The sequence below is a fragment of the Aptenodytes patagonicus genome, chromosome 2 (assembly GCF_965638725.1).
Source record: "Aptenodytes patagonicus chromosome 2, bAptPat1.pri.cur, whole genome shotgun sequence".
In the NCBI taxonomy this organism is placed as follows: Eukaryota; Metazoa; Chordata; class Aves; order Sphenisciformes; family Spheniscidae; genus Aptenodytes; species Aptenodytes patagonicus.
The window spans coordinates 160,459,261-160,481,722 of NC_134950.1; the positions used below are offsets into that span (position 1 = coordinate 160,459,261).

Consider the following 22,462-nt stretch of genomic DNA (forward strand, 5'->3'; position numbering starts at 1 on the left):
TGCTCCTGCATGCCCTTAGTGCTGGAGTCTTTTCATCGTCCCTCCATCCATGGCCCAGCCTTTTTCGTATAATCTGCCGCCAGCCTTGTCCCCTGCTTATACCGGCTTGCCTCCCAGAGCTGTTCTGTGCAGCATTGCAGCGTGGCTCGGAAATGCCACACCAAAGTAGGCAAAGGTGTCACGAGAAGAAAGCTAGAGGGTGATGCAACGAGGAGGTCTAAATGTGCAGGGGCTTCGAAGAGTTTGTTCGTGTAGTAAATAGAAAAACCAACACGTACTGCCTGCTCAGACATTGTGGGTGAGACCCTTTTCCCCTGTCTTTTGAGTTGGACTTTGAATGCATGCAGCAAAGTCCTGAGAGTCTGCTGGCTTTTCAAGAGAAGAAGGGCTAATTAAAAAGGGAAAGGTAGCATAAATCCTGTATTCTCATGGCAAGGAAGTGTAGTTCATGTAATCCTGTTGATATTCTCTGAAAGCCAAACCTAAATTCAGTATTGTACTGTGGAGGAGCATGAGTTAGGTGGACCTAACTGAAAAGGGGTTTGTTCCTCATATGATACTCGTAAAATTATTGCATTAATTTGCAAAGGAATGAAGGACGTAGACCAAAGGTCTTAATATTGTGTTTAAAAAACTGAGTGAATGGTAATTGATGATAAGAGCAGAGTTTAAGCTCAATTAACTTTTGGTGAGCTGTCTTTAGTATATATTAGGAGCTTACACAATGAGTTCAGCATAGCTTTGAAATGCAATAGTTTTGCATATTATAATAAGATTTTAATGGTAATTCAGTTATTGTTCTTATTCTGAAGTCAGTCTATGTGGAAAAAATACAAATTAATACAAATACCATTAATCCTGATAAATAAAGATTTTTGTGTACTTCCCCAGACTATATGATTCAGTTGACTTCCTTCCGCCTCAGAATGGTAATAGTGATAGTACAATGAAAATTTTGGTGATTTTATATTTTGCTTTTACATGTTTTTTAGATTTGGTTACCAGGGCAATGATGGACAAGATTATAGAAAGATTAGCGATAATTCTAAATGATTTTGCTGTTTGCTTCTAAAGTTGAAATATTTTCATACTAAATTGTCTCAATCATTTTATTGGTCATTTTTTGGTGGAGACAGTGGGCTGGGGAAGGAGTCACCATTGTTCCTTCTCAGAATAATTCCTTTACGTGGTGAACTTCAAAAGAGTGAGTCTAGATGCTGATTTGAATGAAAACTTATTATGGACAGGAGATAACACTTGGTGGTTATCTTTCCCACTTTGGTGTCAAAGAAATTGCTTGTCCTCTGCATTTCTTCCCATTAAGGACACCATAGGTTTAGAAACTAGCGGAAGAAACTTATATTGCAGGAATGGGTGCAGGTTCCATGAGCGATGTCTAGAATGTATAGCTTGCGATATCGATTTGCATATGTATGTACTACCATGTGTGTGGAAGAGTAACCAATAGTTAAGCACCGGTTGTTAATAGTTTCATATTTAAAATGGCATTGCCAACTTGCACGTACCACAATGGAGCTGTGGTTCTCCGTAAGATATCTCTGTTCTCCTTTAAGAGCAATAGTAAATAATAAAATCAAATTTTCATTCAAATTAAGATGTATCTGGAATACATAAGAATTTGGTATTGATGAACACAGTAAATTAATGGCAATTTGTTTAGCAAAACTTTAAAAGAAGAAATCATTCATATTTTATAATTTTCAAATAGAAATAAACACTTTGTTTCATTAAAACATTTTAATGAAGTGGTACCTATAGTTACTGTCTGGTTTGTGAGAAGCTGATGATTGCAATGGAGAGGGAGCTTGTTTCACTAGTTTGAACACATGCCAGAAGTATTCAAAATGGGAAGAAATGTGCTTGAAGAGTCAGTGGGTTTGAACTTTAAAGGCTTAGGTCCTCTTGCCAAGTCTGCCACTTCTTCCCTGGGTAAATATGGGATGGTTATAATTTGAAGTGCTTCACTCTCACTTTCCTTATTTTAAAACACAGATATTTTAGTTGACTTCTTTTGTAGAGCAGTTTGAGATACGGTAGCAAAGAGGATAGGTGTTATTTTAAGCACTGTTTTCTAACCAGAGGCGAGAGGTTGGCTCAGGACGCTGGCAGAGAGGCTTGGAGAATTTTGCCTCCTTATTGCTTATTGGAACCGTCCCCAAGAAAAGGTCTTTCATCAAGGAACAACATCTGAAGGTGTTTTCATGTAGTTACTGATTTCAGACCAACCCACAGGAAGCTCTGTCTATACATTGGTGCTAATTTAGCATCCATTTACCAGAGTGGCTGGGGTTGAAATGAGTATGTAGTTCTCTTGGCAAATGGTCTCCTTAGGTGAAGGTTGAACATAGGGATGGAAGAGCATGAACAGACACACGTTGCTGTATCTAGCTGGACATTACTGCCAAAGCTCCACTTCTTTTTGTGGTTTCTGCCCTCCTAAGCCGTCAACCTTTTACAGACATACAAGTCCAGTGTTGCAATTGAACTTTAACTGCATGATGAGTCTCACAATAGCAGATACGCTTATTGAAAAGGCAGGGAATATGGTGTTATTTCAAAAATCTTATAGTTGTAAAACTTATCACTCTTTTTAGTATCCGAAGTAGCTTGTATTGAATTTAATACATATGTATATATGTGTGTGCATCTGTGCTCGCACATTTAGAAGGAAGAATCTGCGTATTTGAATTATATTTAAACAAGTATTTTAACCATTAAAGGTAGATCTAGAGCTCCAGAGCCAGGACTGTATCGTAACTTCAGTGCCAAACCTCTCCTGAACTGTAATAAGACTAAAAGTATATGTTTTGTTCTACGTATCTAATTATCCATCACTTTCTTTTAGGAAACTTTTACAGAAAAGTATTTTTGCATCCTTACATTAAAAAAAAAGATACCTGAGGAAACTGCAGACACAGTGAAGGGTCATATTAATTGAATTTAAGAAATTCAAACATTTGTCTCCAAAATTTTTTTTGAGATTTAATTGGAAAGTCAGACAAGGAGTCTTTACGCTAGTATTTTCTAGTGGATCTGTGGTAGATTTGTTTGGTTATGTTTCTCTCAGTACTCCTTAGAAATCAGCTAAAACATTTATATTGCAGAAATGATACAGCAGCAGTTTCAAGTCTTTTGTGCCTTACATGCTTGATTAGAAAAATCCCATTAATGATAGAAAATGCTAATCAGCAATGTGTTTTGCCAGCCACCACAGGCCCACGCACTCTATATAATCCATTGTTTATTAACCTAATGAAGGTCATTGTAGCTTTTGAAAGCCTGTGTGACAGCATCTCAAAATGGTTTTAAAACTCTATGCCGCTGGACTTCGGTGCTGGAATAAAGCAAGGCTGGGTATTTACTTGTCAGGAGTTTTTTCTGGGTGGAATGATCATACTGTGCTTTTCATTTGTTCATTATAATTGTCAAGACAGACAAACAGTGCAGTGGTGGCTAAGCTGATGGTGCTGCCATTAAGCAGCTAGACACTGTCTTTATCCACGTCTTATTGATTTTCCTCTTCTTTTCTTGGCAGGTGACATCACACAAAAGGGATATGAAAAGAAGAGATCAAAATTAATTGGGGCCTACCTGCCACAGCCTCCTGGTACGTGTGTCTGTGCTTGCGATATATGAAGATGTCAAGCGTAGTGATAGTTGCCACAGTAAAAATCTGCATCTCTGAAGAAATATATGTGACAGAAACAAAGCTATTGTTATGCAGAAAAAGCTATTCCATCCATTTTATGTATATTTTTATATATATATGTCCGCTTTGATGTGTGTGTACATTTTTTACATACGTTGCTGTGGGTTTGGCGGTCATGTCTGGAAAATAAAATCAGACTAGGCTCGTTAGAGAGGTGGTGTTTGTTAGAAGTAATGCAAAAACACAGAGGAAAACGTGATGTCCTAACTCATTGACACCTCAGCCAAGTAAGCTTTCTGAACAGAAGTATACACAAGAGTGGAAGAGAACCTTGGAGTTTGAACCTTCCTCCATTACTGGGTTTCCTCCCTTTTGAAGACTAGAGAGACCAGCAACATCCCTAGATTTCAGCTTGTCCTATAACGCGTGGGCAACCAATCCTTTATAGATACCTGGTCTCAGTGTTGAGGGATGGGTTGCATGTACTTGCCCAAAAGGTGTAAAAATATCTTCAAACTAAATTTAATAATGTATTGCTTCATTTGAGTGATTTCCTATATATATTTATAAGAACTCTTCAGAGTTCTTCCTCCTTCTGAGGCACTGGATCGTGAAGTTGAGTATGTAGTTGTAGGTATTGGTGTAGGCCTCCTTTTTGTGTTGGCTTCAGAGGAGCGTGCCCCACACACTCGTGGCATCTCACTCACCTTACGGAGGCTCCACTTGGGCTTGACTGTCCTCTGAGCCCTGTTTTTGTTGCAGGCCAGGGAACTAGTTTCCTCCTTCTTTTACAAAATCCTGCCTTTATGGTGGAGTTGATGGTTTTCTATTTAAACTGCTCACGTGTGGAGGTACTGCCTTATTCTCTTTTCTTCAGGTGTATATATATTAGCTAGCTCCACAGCAGAATGGTATTTCTGTGCCTTTGGATTTCACTTGATCTGCTCCACTGGTGGGAACTCCACAAAAGAGATCAGTGTTACAGACACCTCCATTTTCTGAAGTGATACAGCCTGATTTGAGGGTGTCTGTGACATTTCCTAGCCATTGGGAGCCATTAGAGAATGAAACAAATCAAATCAACAGAATTACAATACCAGAGGTGCAGTTATTAAATTCTGGGTATTTATTGGTCTGACCAGACTATCAGACATACAATAGTCTTCATAGTGTGTTCTCATGAGACCTACTTAGCTTTACTGAGTTATGGAGAGACTGTTGCCTCACAGTAATCCTTAACACAGCGGTGTGGTTGATACCAGTATTTGTTTATACAGTTAGTTGTGCCTTTTTTTTCTTCACACAAGAAAATACAGCTTTTTCTCCAGAAAACTCATAGTCTTCTGGTCAAACTGTATCCGTGACTGAAACTGCTGGGGATTCATCATGCATGTAATGATGAAAGAGAGAAGGTGGTGAACCCTCCGAGGTTTATCTTTCAAGGTCTCTGTTGTGATATTAAAGTTTTCCAGTGTAAGGAAAAGCAGACACATCTCTGTAAGCCAGTCCTATAGTGGGGTCCATTCAATAATTTGAAGAGGTCATGATTCAGGATGTAGCTAATTTAGGGCTGGTTTAGAGATGAGAAGAAATGGAGTGAATGTTTTCTGCTCTACCACTTCCCAGAAAATCCTGCACTGGGAATGTGGGATATGGATGAGTGAAGGAAGATTATAATAGGATGAAGAGGAAAAGTATTGAAATATTGTCCACTGTTTTCTTGCATGTACATCAAGCTCAATCATTTAGCTGATGGCTAAATGAATTATTTTATTATAGTGGAAGACACTGCTTCTACTGTATTAAAGTATTTTTCTCCAGAAACTGGTATTATTTGTGCTTGGGTCTTTGCTGTCTTTGTACTTTTTGTTTGTTTTGTTTTGTTACCTTTTGGACAAAACTTGAAACAGTTCAATTTGGTATTCTCCTTCTAAGACTTTACTCATCTGAACGGCTTGAGGTCCCTGCTCACTAGGAAGGGGGAGATGAATCCTTTCCAAGAAGAAATAGGATAACAAAACAGATGCTGCCTTTTGTAAGCCTCTGTTAATATCTGAAGAATCACATACATGACCAAATTAGTAATTTGGTTTTTTGTTGTAATCTGTTTTGATGGGGAACTGCAAGAATTTATAAGCTTTGACAGTCTTGGATCTTGCTATTAAAAAGGAATATGTTTTAAAGATATTTTAAAACAGTATGGAAATGGACGTGGCTCTTCTGCTGGGATTGGAGGCATTGGGGAAGGGCAGGGATTTGCATTCTATGACGGTGTTCAACAAACTAAAGGAAATCCAAAGGCAGTTCCCCTCTGTTGAGACATCCAGTCCTCTTGCTGCACCTTTGCTAACATTACTAACGCCCATGTTGGCAGAGTGGAACATTGACCCGCGTTGGCTCCGTGAGTGTCCTTTGGTGTCTGTGCGTGCGTGTGCGTGTGTGCTCTACTGCATGGGGGCAGCAGCTCCATTCGTTGCTGTAACAAATGTAAAAAAACTAAACGTGAATTAATTAGTTTTTTTCAACTTGTTACAGCAGCGAATGGAGCTGCCGCGGTACGGTGTAGACTGCAACACAGTGAAGGAGCTGCCAGAAGAATGCTCCGCACTGCCAACATTGGTGTCTGTGACATCCGGGAAGCGGCCGCTAGAGAGAGAGCAGCCAGCACGGCAGGAAACCGGCCTCTCTTTTATTTTCGTTTTGGTGAGCACAATGAATGTATCTTTTCCAGTCCATATCTGTCTGTAACTGTGCCTCATCTGGAAGCCTCTGGTAGACACCTGCATCAATATGATAGACTAGGAGCTGCTAGTGACAAGGCAGGACAACCAAAGGACAACATCTGGAAGGCCGTTACCTATTTTTATATGCCTAAGAGTGAAGTGATGGGAAGGGAGAAGGAATACTCCTTCTTAGTAACATTTGAACATGTTAACATCTCTCTAGCTTCCATACCGTGGATACTTTGGAGGAGGTTTCATACAATAAGCTGGCAAAACACAGGAAGGCACGTGTTTCTAATTCCCTTTTTGGCACTGCCTTTTTGCAGTGCTCTGGACAGGTCCAAGCCCACCAGAATCTGGAGGAAGCTGTAAAAATCTAAGCACCCCTAATTCTGTGCTATTTTCAAGTAGAGATCTCTGCCCGAGCTCCACTCACATCCAAACCATTCAGAAGCAGACTGACTTTTAGGAACAGGCATCAGGCTGGTAGAGAAGACTGGAGGAAGAACATTCTGCAGGGCTACGTGTCTGCAGTGTGGACAGGCAAGGCATGACCCCAGCCATGCCTGCACAGCTATGTCCTTCAGCAGATACCCGTCCTGCCTTCTGGGGGTGACCTGTGGCTGGTGGCAGGCAGTCTGCTCCTACTCCCTGGGTTTGTAGCAAGGCTGCAGAGGATTCACAGCCCCTCAAGACAGCAGATTTTCTCTTGCCAACCATGCGGGCACATGGAGGACATCGCACTCTTGCCTGTGTGCTTGTCCACTCTCCCACAAGGCAGTCCAGACACGGTGTAAGAGATGGCTAGAGAGAAGATCTGCAGTTCTGTCAGCACAAGACATACCTGTAAAAAGACGATCCCTTTGAGACACCTTCCCTGCTCATTTTCAAACCAATTTGCCATAATCCTATAGACGAGATCCGTACTGGGTTCTGACTGTGGTGTTTGTATTTCTCCTTTTACGTGGGGCTACTCTAAGTCAGGTTCCCTTAGCCTGACATGATTAACTTCCTCTGCCCAAGATTTTTGCAAAATGGAAATGATTAAATTTAAATTGCAAGTTCAGGTTTAACAGAATTAATGATATAAAACCATGTAAGTGCTAAATGTAGGCAGTAGAAGGGTTGGCTATATACATATATAAACACACACACATATGTATCTCTCTCTCAATATATACCAGAGGTCTTTTTGTTGTGCTCATTGGGATACTGTCATTTTAGAAAGGGAGAGCTGTTACTTTTCAGGAATGGGTATAATCCTAATCCAAAAAAGGGAGTCTGGGCAGCCATGTGGTTGATACTGTACCAGGTGATGTGAGAGTTCACTCTTAGGCTCCCTATTTTTGACAGGACAGTCCCAGAGAGTATATTGTCAGATAGGCTGTACAGCAAACATGCAGTGAGTCTGACACACGGGGGAAGTGCTGGATCTGCTGCACATCTGCAAATTGACTCCGCAGTGCATGCACAATAGGTCTGACATATCCAGATGCTGCACAGACTGCACATATGCAAAGGACATTTGTACTGTTCCAGCTGGGCTGTCGAACATCCAGAAATCCGGAACGGATATGCTGCGTTTGGCAATGTTAATAGGAGAAGGGATAGGGGGAGCCCCCTTTTTCTTTCCCATTAAATCCCCACCTGCTTTAACTTAGGGAGACAAAAGTACAGCTTTGTTTCCTCAAAATGCTTTCTCAGGATGTCAGTTTGTAGCTGGAGATGTTCTGTGCACAGAGTAGTTTTTCTTTTCTTAGCATGCCCATATGTCAGATGTCTAAAAATAATAGTGAATCCAGACCTTTATATCTGCACGTATATCCCAATCTCTCTTGTGCTGTGACCTTTCTCTTACTGCCTCCGTAGAGGAGCCCTGACAGCCAAGAGCTGAAAGAATAACCACTTAAACAGGCATTTATTTCAGAATATCTTTCTGCAGATTATCTTGATTAGATCAGTCAGTTCTGGGTAAGATAACATGTGGACAGCTGTGTGCACGCTATTAAGAGAAACCCTCCCTAGAATAAAAATAACTAAATTACCTGCATCCCCCATAAGCTGTGTTTTTGCCCAGTTTGCTTCCAGTCTTTTGCCAGGAAATTTGATTATTCATTCACAGAACAGAGACAATGTTGTTATCAATTAAGCTTTTCTTCTAACAGCTTAGACATGGGTGGTTCATTCTCTCTTAATAAAGTGCTGTGTCTACACTAGATTACTTTCTGTAATTTCCCATCATTGGTACCACCACTGTAGCTCTATTTGTAATGTAACCATGTAGACCAGTCACCAGTGCTTTATTTATTACGGCTAATAAACCTGTGAGATGCGGTGTTTAAAAGGCACCTGCTGTTCCTTTCACAGGCCTAGAGACAGATCACTGCCTCTCCCGCTGCTGGAGCCCCCGCAGCACCAGCACGGGGAGATTTCAAGCTATGCAGTGCAGAGAAGATAATACATTCGCACAGAAGATCCCTTTACCTTATGAAGCAACAATTTTCTGTAGAATTACAGGAACTACTTTCTGTAGCATCTGTTATTAACATGACACACATTTATATATATCTGTAATGTGTGCATACATTTGCATACTTTTCTATGTGTATGTGTGCATACGTTTGCTTTCAACTATTCCTGCTGCTAGCCCTTTGGGCACTCAAAGTAAACTTGGCGATTACAATTTCATTTTCTCTTCCGCAGACGTTATTTGGATTGCAAAGATTGCAAGGAAATGTTTAAACAAAGCTTGATTCTGGAATTGAAAAAAACCCTCATGTATTCACTGTATTAATAATAATGAGTATTCCTATCATCACATCTGTCTTCCTAATTCTTAAAGATCTTATCAAGGGATAACCATGATGGGGCATTTCAAAGCATATATGTGTGTTGATAACATGGATCTCATTGAAAGGCATATGCGTTGCACAACTCATGGACACGTTTCTGAAAACAGTGTGACAGATCTTTCACAGATGAGAAACTGGCACATAGATGAATGCTTAGTAAGTCTTGTTTTTAAAAAAGAGTTTTGGTTGGAATTGGTGGATGCCTTGCAGAGCCTAGTTTGGTTAAAAAGGAAGGTTCTGAAAGCATCTGAGAACTACCCCTTGATGCCATCACTTAAAGCGTGATGATTACTGCTTCGCTTTTGCCATGCTGAGAGCCCAGTTATCATTTTATGCATTCTTTGTTTTATGATGGCACCTCTGTTTCCTATCCTGCAGTAAGACCTCATAATATTAAACCTTGTTCAAACACAGAGCAAAAAATACCTTCGTTCAAAGACCTTACACCCTAATAGTAAGGCCAAAAATGGGTGTAAGGGAAGAAATTAGTACATGATGAAATCAGTTAGTAATGCGGGTAGTGGTTTCAGCACTCAGCATGACGGTTTTTTTGGGGAGGATATTTTTAGTACACATCAGAGTCGGGGTGTTTTTCAAAGAATTTGAAGAATTTCCATGAAGTATCTTTTGACGTTCATGGAGACCATCTGTGAAACATAAGAGCATAGAAGGAAACATGAAGATGTTTGTCTAAAAATCTGACAAATGGGTGAGAAAAGATGGCTCAATAAGAGGCGAGCAGTGGGGGGTAGAAAGGGAAGATACCATTGAGGGCCTTGAGACAAAGCTTGCCTGTGCTGGAGCAGAGGAGATGGAGCCAGTGGAGGCATGTGAAGAGCTGGGTGCTGCTGTCAAAATCAGAAACTGCTGGAATTCACAACACTGCCCAAATTTGCCTGCAGCAAATTTCTGAAGGATGGATGTTAAACTGCTGGCAGTGTAAGCTGACCAGCACATTGGTGAATGTGTTTGCTATGTGCGTAGGTAGCCTTTTTCTACATATTCTAAAAGAATCTTCAAATAGTACACTGAAGCTGTGGGACTATCTATAGAAAAATGGAAATCAAACATAGCATGTGAATTAGAGCTGTAAATGTGATGTCCACCATCTCTGAGGTAATGGGGAGAAAAAAGAAGCCCACGATAGCCATGCTGAGCTTGAACTGAAAGCTAAAGCTTGCAAGGAAATGCTGGAAGGCAAGATGGAGACTGTAATAAGGAAAGAAGAAGATGAATTTGAAGTATGTACGTTGTTTGAAATCAGAACCAAGTGCAGGAATGAGTGTGAAAGCTCACCTGTGAAGGAAAGATTGTTAATTGAACATGTCTAATCAGAAATTCCATTTTATCCATATTTATCTAGCAGAAAGTGGCTCCACTTTCCTGGATGTCTTTGGTTGGGAGTCTCGCATTTTAAATCTCCTTTGGCTTATCCAGTGAATTCATTACTTAGATGTACATTTGATGGGAAGAGTGAAATGCCACGCTAAGTTACAAGTTCCATGGGGGTGGTGTGACATTTAACCTGTTTACAAAATACATGGTGTGTTCATCACCTGGCTTTGCTTTTAAAGCTGAGCCACCAGCCATTGCATAGAAACTCAGGAAATACTTTGAAATGAATGTAAATACCGTTTCTTAAAACTGCACTGCAAACACTGTTTGCCTTCCTTCCCACTAGCCCTGGAGTTGCTGGGTTTACCCTACAGTTCGCTCTCCTGGGGTCACACACTGTAAGTTAGTTTTAGAACAATAAATGTAGCCTGTGTCTAAGAATGACTTCTATTTCTTGTCAATTAGACATTTCGGCTTTTAAATATTTTTAGATTCAAAAATTTGACACAGACATCGGAATAAGAGATACATCAAAGCAACTTGTCAGCTGTCAGTAAGGAAACCATTGTCCTCTGTTGGAGAGGGCAATGCAATTATTGCCACATTATCAGCACATAGCACTGCAATTTAGCTACAAAAAGAAGTAATAAATAAGGGAGGAACAAAGAGGTGAAGGCAAAAAAAAAGGAAGGAAGGAGGTGAAGCCTGCTTCCAGCTGACAGTTTTGTGCCTTCCAAGCACTTAAAAATAAAACTATCCAGCTTGCAGTGGTACTGCTTAAATAGCTTTACAGAGGCTCTTGCATTTTTAGCTAAATACAGTCAAGGCAGGATCCAGCTTGCAGATTAGGATTTGTAGATTGATATATAAGTTGTCTGCCTATGAACCTGGTATTTAAGCTCCCATTCTTATGTGAAGAGACACAGTTAATTCAGTTGATGAAACCCAGAGAGCTTTTCAGCTTATTCCAAAGCAGATACCTCCACTGACCACCTGTGTAGTTCTCAAGGCTTCACTGGGCTCATGGAGTTACCTGAAGATAGGTGTCTAATACTGTTCAGGATTTCCTACGGTATCTGCACAGAGCGAGCACATATAAAATGGGGCTTAGAGGGGACGCATGCCATTCTGGTCAAGCCAGGTATCATAGTCCACAACATCTGAAAAGGCATTGGAGACCTCTGTTCAGATTCCTGAGTCCTGGCCTAAGTCTCTGTTTTTCATAATGGGAGCTTAGCCTAAGCACCTTCTTGTAGACACCTAAATACAGGTGTCCTAATCTGCAAGCTGAATCCCACCTTAGCAGTGTTAGAGAAACGAACTAATGCTTGTATTAAGAACGTGGCTGTTTGCTCCAGTGCACCTGGTAATGCTTATGTGTAATGTGAGCATAAAGCACTGATTTCTCAGCCTTTTATATAAAGTAACTGTGTTCCAGGCATATATATTTTGCTAAAATTCTTCATGACTTGTAAGGAGTCAGTCATTAGTGCTAATTATGCTTACCTTTTAAAGCCCTGCTGTAGCCGCAAGACTGGGGTGGACTATGGCGTTACTAAGAATGATGCCAGTTTGACAGTGACTGTGATCGTGTCTCCACACAGGGCACTGGTGTGACACTGTCCTTTCTTTTATGAAAGCCATTCATTGCTCTGCTGCCTCCTTAAATGTAGGAATTGATCCAAGTATGAATTCTCAAAGCCCATTACACCACCGCTTCCACCGCTTCACAAATACATCTGGGCAAAGCTGCACTTGAACAAGCATTAGCACTTAACTCACGGACCCTGTGTGGTGGCTGTGAAAGCTATCATTTTTGGGGTTTAGTTATGTTCAGAAGTAGAAGTAAAAAAAAAAAAGATGCTTGTTACTGCACGATAGTGCTAGAGCCTTCATGGAGGTAAACAATTCTGCTGTTAACACCGCTTCGCTATTTATGGCAATACTACACTGATTTCATGGTCTTCATTATTCTGTATGGCTTCTACTCCTACCCATCGCTCAGGAATGGCAGTGTGTAGGTTCTCACTATTGTGTACTTTGTTTCACACCATCGTTGGTGCTGTGCGAGGAAGCGGGTGCACGGGAAGAGAAGGTGTGAGTCCAGGCGGTGCCAGCTAATTCCTGCTCCAGCCCCTTCAGTAAGGAGCTGTCATCAGGTTTCTTACTGTCTCTCCAAAGTGGGGCAATGCTTTGTGTTTTCTCACATTAAAGGCACTTGGTACGAAGAGAGGTGTCCCCGCAGATGGCTGATGGAGAGCTTCTCCTCTGTATTTTAGTGCAGAATGAACTTCCTCATGTAAATCGGTGCTGTCGGTGAGCCAAGTTCACACATCCTGCTCTGTACTTGGGTAGACGTTTATTCACTATTTTTATATTTATGGGAAAGTGGGAAGTAAAGCGATCCCCAGACCTCAAAAGCAGAAGATATTTTGATATTCTCATTTAGTTTGCTATGGCCTTAAATGACTACTAGTGTAGGATGTTGGGGCTGCCTCTTTCCTAACTCTAAGAAGAAACTCCATATTACCCATTGTGTCAGAATAGACTTACTTAGAACAACAAACACACATGTACAAAGTAGGAGGGAGGTAAACTAGTTAAAGTGTCTCCATTTTAAGATTAAATGAGAGATTTCTGTATCTGTAGTGAGAACAAGTAGCAGTATAATCTCCATAGTGAAGTGGAGGAGGGAAGAGCTCTCTGCAGTGTCAGGGAGTGCCGTGGGCGGCAGTGCTGCCTGGCCAGTTGGGCGTCCTGCTGTCTTCTGCAATGTCAGGGTCAGTGTTTGAGGTTACCTTACATGCACTGTCTTTTTTACACCTTGAAAAAGAGCTTTGTGCACTGCCCACAGGTGCAGAAGAAGAGACTGAGACACCTGAGTTGTCTCATAGCCAAATGGCCAGAAGGAAACCATGGGCTTGAATGCATTTTGTCCAACGGCTTTCAGGTCTACCTGAAAGGTCTCCCTCCTACAGCACCTGCGCACCTCTTTGTAACTGATGCTTTTCCTCACAATTTAATTTCCCCTCAGTGTTTCAAAAGCCTATTGCATGTGGTTTCGTTGTTAGAAGGATGCATTTAATCCCTTTTTCCATGACATATTTCAGTAGCAACACCTACATTATTTTTGTTTGTTCTTCTCCACACGCCATTGCCCTACAGAAGTCATTTGCCATGGGAAGTTATGGCACTGCTTTCTTCACAAAACCTCTGTGACACAGAAGCAATTTTAGGTGCACATTTTTTGGGTGTGTTTTTTTAGGATTTTTGTAAATATATGTGATTTCCAGAAAGTATCTCATTCCTGACAATATGGATAGGGACTGAGATGAATAATAGTAGTTGGCATCTCGTACAGACCAGAACATCATTTTTTGAAAATTTTCAATCAAAATTAATTTTATTGTTAACTTTATATTGCTGGATCTCAGGGTGACCCAATAAAGAAGAAAAAATCTAAATATACGAATGAGGCGAAAATATTTCTTCTGATTATTTCAATGATTCAGAAGTTAGGTTCACCTGCCGTAAAGAATATAAAGGCTTGAGGGCAAGTGAAATTACACAGTACTATAATGTGGAGAAAGAGCATTTAAATGAAGACATTTTATTTGATTTAAGAGTATGAATTATTAATCACAATCTGAGTAGAAGAAAATTTATCGATTCACTGTCTTTTATGCACCTATGAGCTTTTACTCCAAGTATGTTTTTTAGCCAACCAGCCACTTCTCCACAAAATCAAAGCAGACTTGACATTGCTGATATTCCAAAGATTTAAGAGAGAAGCTGTATTTTGAGTTCAGTTTGTTTTTACAAAGAAATAAGTGTACAATGCCAACTTTTTTTAAAAAATGCTTTTTAAAGAGTCCATTGAAAGATAATTGAGACTGATTGAAGTCAACATAGCATTTACAGTTGGTCTGTATTCTACATAAAAATTCTTGTTTCCACAAAAGTAAACTCTTACCCCTCTCCAATAAGCAAACATTGAATAGTTCAGAAATAGTAGTGGAGAGTTTTTACATTGTGCTTTAATCGAAAAATATGAACAGATTTCCAAGCACTGTTTTGTTGAATCCAGTTTCAATTTACTAGTCATCAATTTGAATACTTAATTATTAATCATTTAATTAAGTAATTTTATCAGATCTCTCTTACTGTCAACCCTAAGTGCAAGAGGCCAGTTTTACTTCTGTCCCTACAGTTACACAGTGTGTAATTACCTTTAAAGGCAAAAAAATAATAGGAAAGAATTAATTTCATTTCTTTAGGTACTCCTGTTTTTTTGCCCCTGTGCATCACAGTGCCTAACGCTCTGTGCTTTATTAGCTCTAAGCTGAATGCATCTCTTACTGGGCCTGTCTGCTCAGGTTCTCCTCTGGAAGAGAGCAGGGTAGCATATTACGCCGCTACTATTACAGATGGCAGGTTTGCTTTCTTATTGTTTGTTTGAATTTACCTGCTTAAGTAATTCACTTCACTCTTCTCTGGAAGTTGTCAAGGAACGTTAGTTTCTAGAAGTGTTTATATACAGTGCTGCTGTTATACCACTACTGTCATTGAAGGAGCCTTCAAGAAAATACCTATTTTTTAAAAAAAGCAAATTTGCTATGGGAAAGGGATGAATAGAAGGTTTGGATCTTAAATAGATGTTTAGGCCTGGCATACTGAGATGCTGCACTTATATATTATAAGGCTGAGTTATTTTTATTGTTTTGCTGGAACAGATTACTCTTCAGCCTGGTTTGGTGCAGTTATTGTTTACTTTCTGGCCCTTGGTAGCTGAAAATGCCTATAGGTATTAATACAGTTCCCTTCCCATAGGGTATCTAGTTTCCATAGGTTAGTACTGTGTTGTCACCAACCGATATCATCCAACTGCATGACATTTTAGATAATACGCAGTGGCTAAGTCTTCTTAGGAACTGTTTTTAACCAGTTTGCAGGAAAGCTTCAAGATCCATTGCAATGGTGTCCGCCTTTTACTAGCACATTACAATATTTCCTGAATACTTCTTTATGAAAGGTTACCTGTTTCGGAAAAAAAAAATACCACCAAGCTTACTGTCTGTATGCTCTTCTTACATAGTCTGTGATCCTGGAAAAAGGTTGTCTTAGAGAGAACCTGGAAAATAACCATACCAGAAAAGCTGACCAGAGGCAAGTACTGTGTAACCAATTGACATGACATGGTTTAGCCACTGAATGTTCATTTTCTACTTGTAGTGTAGGCTGAACTCCTCCTCACAATTAACTTCTGGAATTCAATCAGAATGAGCTTGTTTTTTTTTTTTTTACTAATGCAGGGGTGGACCAGGCATTACCACAAGAACGTCGAACTCCTGTTACTCCGTCCTCTTCCTCTCGATACCACCGTCGCAGGTCCTCAGGGTCACGGGATGAGCGCTATAGATCAGGTAAGTAGAACTGAAGACCACAGAATTGGAATGAAAATTTGAAATGGCTGGTTCTGTTCTGTGCTTTTTTAAAAAGAATTTTCTTGTAAACTCATGTAGTAGCTATGCATGGGAAATATTCGTTGTACGAATACAGAGACACCATCCAAGCATGCAGGGGTGGAGTTACAAAGCCAAAGTACATGTGGAATTGCTTCTGGCAACAAATGTGAAGGGCAATAAGAAGGGCTTCTACAGGCACATCAGCAGCAAAGGGAAGACTAGGGAAGATGTGGGCCCACTGCTGAATGGGGGAGGGGACCATGTGACGAAGGGCATGGAAAAGGCCAAGATACTTAATGTCTTCTTTGCCTTGGTCTTTACTGATGAGACTTGCCTTCAGGAATCCAAGGTCTCTGAGACCAGTGGGAAGGTCTTGAGCAATGAAAACCTACCCTTCGTGAAGGAGGATCAGGACAGGGAACATTTGAACAAACTGATCATGCACAAGTCCATGGGACATGATGTGATGCATCATTGGCCAACATCATTGTGATGCCACTCTCAATTCTTTGAAAGGTTGTGGCAATCAGGGGAGGTTCCTGAGGACTGGAAGAAAGCAAGATTCATTCCTGTCTTCAAGAATGGCAAGAAATAGGATCTGGGAAACTACAGGCCAGTCAGCCTCACCTTGATCTCTGAGAAGGTGGTGGAGCAAATAATCCTGGAAACTGTTTTTAGATATATGAAGGACAAGGAGGTGATTGGGAGTAGTCAGCATGGATTGACGAAGTCCCCTTATTAGGTTGGTCAATCCATGCTTGACCAACCTAATAGCCTTCTACAATGAGATGACTGCCTTGAAGGTTGAGGGAAGAGTGGTGGATGTTGTATGCCTTGACTTTAGTAAGGCATCAGTGACAGTGGCAGTGACAGTGTCTCTCATAACATCCTCACTGACAAACTGGTGAGATATGGATTAGATAAGTGGACAGTGAGGTGTTGAGCTCGGGGGGTTATGATCAGCAGCACAAAGTCCAGCTGGACACCAGTCTCTAGTGCTGTACTTAAGAGTAAATACTGGCTCCAGTACTGCTTAATAGCTTCATTAGTGTCCTTGCTGGTGAAACAGAGTGCACCCTTCACACATTTGCAGATACCAAATTGGGAGGAGTGGTTGGTACACCAGATGGGTGTACTGCCATTCAGAGGGATCCAGACAGGCTGGAGGAGTGGATGAACAGGAATCTAGTGAAATTTGACAGAGGGAAATGCAAAGTCCTGTGCCTGGGGAGGAATAACCCCATGTACTCTGACAGGCTGGGGGCCCTCTGGCTGGAAAGCAGCTTGGCAGCGAAGTCCTGGTGGTCAACAAGATGAACATGAGCCAGCAAGGCACTCATATGGCAAAGAAGGCCAACAGCCTCCTGGGCTGCACTAGGAGGAATGCTGCCAGCAGGTCAAGGGAGGTGATCTTTCCCCTCTGCTCAGCACTGGGGAGACACATCTGGAATGCTGGGTCCAGTGCTGGGCTCCCCAGTACAAGAGAGAGATGGACGTACTGGAGTGAGTCCAACAAAAGACCACAAAGTTGATTAAGGAACAGAGCCTCTGATATGTGAGGAGAGGCTGCAAGAGCTGCAGCCTGGAGAAGAGAAGGCTCAGGGGGATCTTATCCATGTGTCTAAGTACCTGATGGGGGAGGTAAAGAAGGTGGAGCCAGACTCTTCTCAGTGGTGCTCAGTGACAGGACAAGAGACAGTAGGCACAAACTGAAATATGAAAAATTCCATTTAAAAATAAGAAAAAACTTTTTTATTCTAAGAGTGGTTAAGCACTGGCACAGATTGCCCAGAGAGGTTGTGGTGTCTCCGTTCTTGGAGCTATTCAAAACCCCACTGGACATGGCCCCAAGGAATCTGCTGTAGGTGACCCTGCTTTGAGCAGGGAGTTGGACTGGATGATCTCCAGAGGTTCCTGCTGACTTCCACCAGTCTGTGGTTCTGTGGCACAGCTGGATTTTATTGTACTGATTCTAGTTTGGTGAATACCATAAGAAAAATACTTAATTTGAAGTATAGCAAGTTGGGAACATCGTTATGCCCTAAGTAGAAGCACTGATAAAGGGAAGATAAAATTAATTTCAGAGCTGAACAAAAGGGTAAAATCTCATTTCCAAATGAATGGGATCCAAGTCTCTTCATGATGCTGCTCCGGATATAACAGAAAGTGAAGGAAGTGATTTGTTTATAAGTGAAGGAAAAGTGAGCTCTGATCTTACCTTTGAAGGTGTAAGCTGCATGTACTACACCTTAACTAGATGAAGGGTAGGTGTGCTCAGTTGTTGTTTCAACTGCTACAGGCACTGCTGCAGTATAAGTGTCCTTCTCAGATGACAGCCAGAGGCCACGGGCTGCGTTATCTACTGCTGCCTCTCTTGCAGCTGCCGAATAAGGGAGCTATAGACAGCAGCACCCATCAATCGTTGTGGCAGAGAGACCCTTGCGAGCTGAGAGTCAGGAGCCAGGGACTGATGGTTGTGGAGAGCGCAGAGGAGCCAACTGTGGAAGTTCTGGTTTGTGTTTGAGAGATGCATCTTGCTGGACACAATCAGACACATTGTGCTGACACAATTGGAAAATTATAGAGAACTCCTTGTTAAACCTTTTGTAACATATCTCTGGTTCATTCCATTCATCAAAGAGCTTGCCGGTCCCATTTAAAGGAAAATGAAACAATAAATGTTCACAGAGAAAGTTCATGTATGTCCAAACCATTCTGATAAATTTGAAAAACTCCCCTCTCCCCTCAGAAACCTTGGGTTCACGCTGTAGATGCTGCCAGTTTTTCACTGGATAATGGTTGTGGGATCTGCATAATAATTCCTTGATATGTAAGCTCCTAGAAGCTTCTCCCACATTACACTAAAAATCATCTGATTTCTACCCAATGTTTTTAAACAGGTAAAAATACTATTCCTGAAATTGTCTAGTTTGTGGGTGTGCAACCCGTCGTCCTCAAACCTCCAAGCTGTAACTCTCCAGAGCAGTTCTGTTAAAAACATTCGTATTTTACTGTGCGTTGAAAGTCGCCTGCTTGAGCTATGCTTGCCATTTGTAAACTAAGATGTTGAGTCAGTTTGGGGATGGGCAAAAGGAGACATCATGCACATCTTCCCTGTGTGCCTCTCCTGATACCCCAGGAGTGCTCTGAGTTGGTGTTGCTGCTTCTTGGTGTCAGTCGCTGCCTGCTGCCTTAAAAGGCAGGCATTTGTTCAGTGAAATGGTACATAAGATCCTGCCTTAGGAATGGGGCAAAGTGTTGTAATGATATATACAGATAACAAAGATGCAAACTGTGTTGCTGTATTGGGTTTACATGGCAATGTTTTGGTAGCGGAGGGGCTACAGGGGTGGCTTCTGTGAGAAGCTGCTAGAAGCTTCCCCTATGTCCGATGGAGCCAATGCCAGCCGGCTCCAAGATGGACCCGCCACTGGTCAAGGCCGAGCCCATCAGCGACGGTGGTAGCGCCTCTGGGATAACATATTTAAGAAGGGTGGGGGGGGAAACCTGCACAATTGCAGCCAGAGAGAGGAGTGAGAGTATGTGAGAGAAACAACTCTGCAGACACCAAGGTCAGTGAAGAAGGAGGGGGAAGGAGGTGCTCCAGGTGCCGGAGCAGAGGTTCCCCTGCAGCCCATGGTGAAGACCATGGTGAGGAAGGCTGTCCCCCTGCAGCCCATGGAGGTTAACGGTGGAGCAGATATCCACCTGCAGCCCGTGGAGGACCCCACACCAGAGCAGGTGGATGCCCGAAGGAGGCTGTGAACCCATGGGAAGCCCATGCTGGAGCAGGCTCCTGGCAGGACCTGTGGACCCGTGGAGAGAGGAACCCACGCTGGAGCAGGTTTGCTGGCAGGTCTTGTGACCCTGGGGGGGACCCACGCTGAAGCAGTCTGTTCCTGAAGGACTGCACCGCATGGAAGGGACCCATGCTGGAGCAGTTCATGAAGAACTGCAGCCTGTGGGAAGGACTCACATTGGAGAAGTTCATGGAGGACTGTCTCCCATGGGAGGGACCCCACACTGGAGCGGGGAAGAGTGTGAGGAGTCCTTCCCTGAGGAGGAAGGAGCGGCAGAGACAACGTGTGATGAACTGACTGCAACCCCCATTCCCCATCCCCCTCTGCCACCCGGGGGCAGGAGGTAGAGAAAATCAGGAGTGAAGTTGAGCCCGGGAAGAAGGGAGGGGTTGGGGGGAAGGTGTTTTTAAGATTTGGTTTTATTTCTCATGATCCTACTCTGATTTGATTGGTAATAAATTAAACTAATTCCCCCAAGTTGAGTCTGTTTTGCCCATGACAGTAATTGGTGAGTGATCTCTCCCTGTCCTTATCTTGACCCACGAGCCTTTCATTATATTTTCTCTCCCCTGTCCAGCTGAGGAGGGGAGTGATAGAGCGGCTTTGGTGGGCACCTGGCATCCAGCCAGGGTCAACCCACCACAGTTGCTGAGAGGAAAAGTAAGGAATTGAGCGCAAGGAGTTGCTTGTTATTAGTGCAGGAGTCTCGTCTTAGGAGAGTCAGGACTATGATGTAAATTCGGATCTCTTTTGCTGCTCTGAAAATGTCCTTGGTGTTAAAACTGGAAAGCTCGACAGTATTTTGGATGCTTATGGCAGCGCTTTGAATTCCTACCTTGATTGCTATATGGCATGGCTCCTCAGCAAGTCATCAAGCTCTCCAACAAATTGGTTTAAACAGCTACCGCATCTTCACTCACTCAGAAGATGACTGTATGTAGCAAATGTCAATGAAGGTAAATGTAAACTTCCATTTCAATTTTGAAAAATTATCAGATCATCTTCTTTAGGTTTAGTATCAGAGGAGCTTTGCTAAGATACAGTGCAATGTTCCTATCCTGAATTATGTTCTCCCCTTCTATGCATTGCCCCTGTGAGATCAGAAGTCTATTTCTTTCTTGGTCCCATGACTCATACTCTCTATTACTGCGGGTTACAAACTTGCAAGTCAGATTTCTTTCTGGTTATCTTGTCTTCAGATTCAGATTTGCTTCAGGTAGAAGCCTTTGTTTCACTTGTTTTGCTGTGCTTAATACTTCAGCATCTCTGCTCTGATCATATTGTGATTAGATCCTAGCTGTTACCCAGTTTCAGTGGTTGTTATCATATTTGGCACATCTCCTTGGAAAAGGCCCAAAACAAAATGAATGCACTGTCTTTAACCAGTAAGTAATTCACTTCTAGGAAAACATTTCCCTTCCTTAGTTTTTTTGCACAATTTATTTCAATTAACATCTGCAAACAAATCCTCTACTCCAACTCTGATCAAAGTCCTTTTCTGTCTCTTCTTGGTAGGAGTTTCCTAATTGGAAGTCTAACATCCTGAAAGTCATCCAACTCTCTTTCCATGCCTTTGCTTTTTACATAAATTTAGATGTCAGCAAAGATTGTTTAATGAACTCTCTTTGGGTACTCAAAATCATTGCTGCCACTAATATCACCTTCAACTTACGCTCTTTTATTATGGAAAATGTCAGACTGTGACATTTTAAATCCCTACCTATTTTCTCAATTCAGTCTTTTTTATTATTACTATTTCATTAATGTTGTAACAGAATTTTTCAGCGCTATGATTTTGAAAACCTGGTTTCTGTGATTTTTATATTCTAAATAAAATTGACTCTTGAGTTTATGCAAGCTATTTTTTTTCCTAGATGTTCCTGGTACATTTTGTGTTTTAAGATAACTTGATCTTAGAATTCAGCCTACATTGGGAATTTAGTCTTTAAAGCCAGAAGGGTTTAAAATTTCCTGGCTGCTTCTTTTTATACAGGAAGGGATCCTGAAATCATTATGTTCCAAAATGTCAGCTGCTTTGATCATTTTTCGGATGTCTAAAGAAATAGATAATGCTATAAGTGTAGTAACTGAATCAGTGCAGGGTTAAGCTATATTATTTACGTTATACAAATGTGGCAGCTAGTTTAGCTGATACTAATTCAAAAGCATTTTTGATTTGTTTACTACTGAATATAAAAATTCTCCTAGTATTTACTCACTTAGAAACTCTATTTGGAAAGGGTTGCCAAGTGTAGATCACGGCAATGTTTTTCTCTTAGCAGCTGCTCTTCCTTAGTCTGTGCCTGTACTATAACATTATCTGGGGGCTCAAGATGACATGGAAGCCAAATGTTGCTGTAGGCTGGATCAGTAACTTTTGCTGAGAGGCTTTTCTGGCCAGTGGCTTTCCAGGCAAGAAAACCCAGTCAAAGGAGAACTGGCTTGCACTTCACTTCTGCCTCTGCATGCAGAATAGATGTCGACATCTGGCTTGATCTGGCTCAAGTGATACGACTGCAAAATCAGGCACAGACTTGAGTATGAAGTTAATAATGGTCATGTAGATGTAGCCACAGTTGGACATACAGCTTTGTTTCCTTACTGCAGTTTAGAAACT

General features: G+C 41.6%; 1 protein-coding gene across 6 annotated transcripts in view; it reads left to right on the forward strand.

The window, feature by feature from the left end:
- The window catches only part of DIP2C (disco interacting protein 2 homolog C), a 333,508-nt gene that overhangs the window by 172,640 nt on the left and 138,406 nt on the right, over positions 1–22,462 (forward strand). For 4 of the 6 annotated variants that reach the window (XM_076331894.1, XM_076331896.1, XM_076331898.1 and 1 more), the window contains exons 2-4: positions 3,557–3,628; positions 6,206–6,373; positions 15,893–16,003. In XM_076331894.1, the coding sequence (XP_076188009.1) occupies positions 3,557–3,628; positions 6,206–6,373; positions 15,893–16,003 (351 nt within the window). The remainder of the gene's footprint in view (positions 1–3,556; positions 3,629–6,205; positions 6,374–15,892; positions 16,004–22,462) is intronic. The other 2 variants (XM_076331899.1, XM_076331900.1) reach the window with 1 other exon arrangement.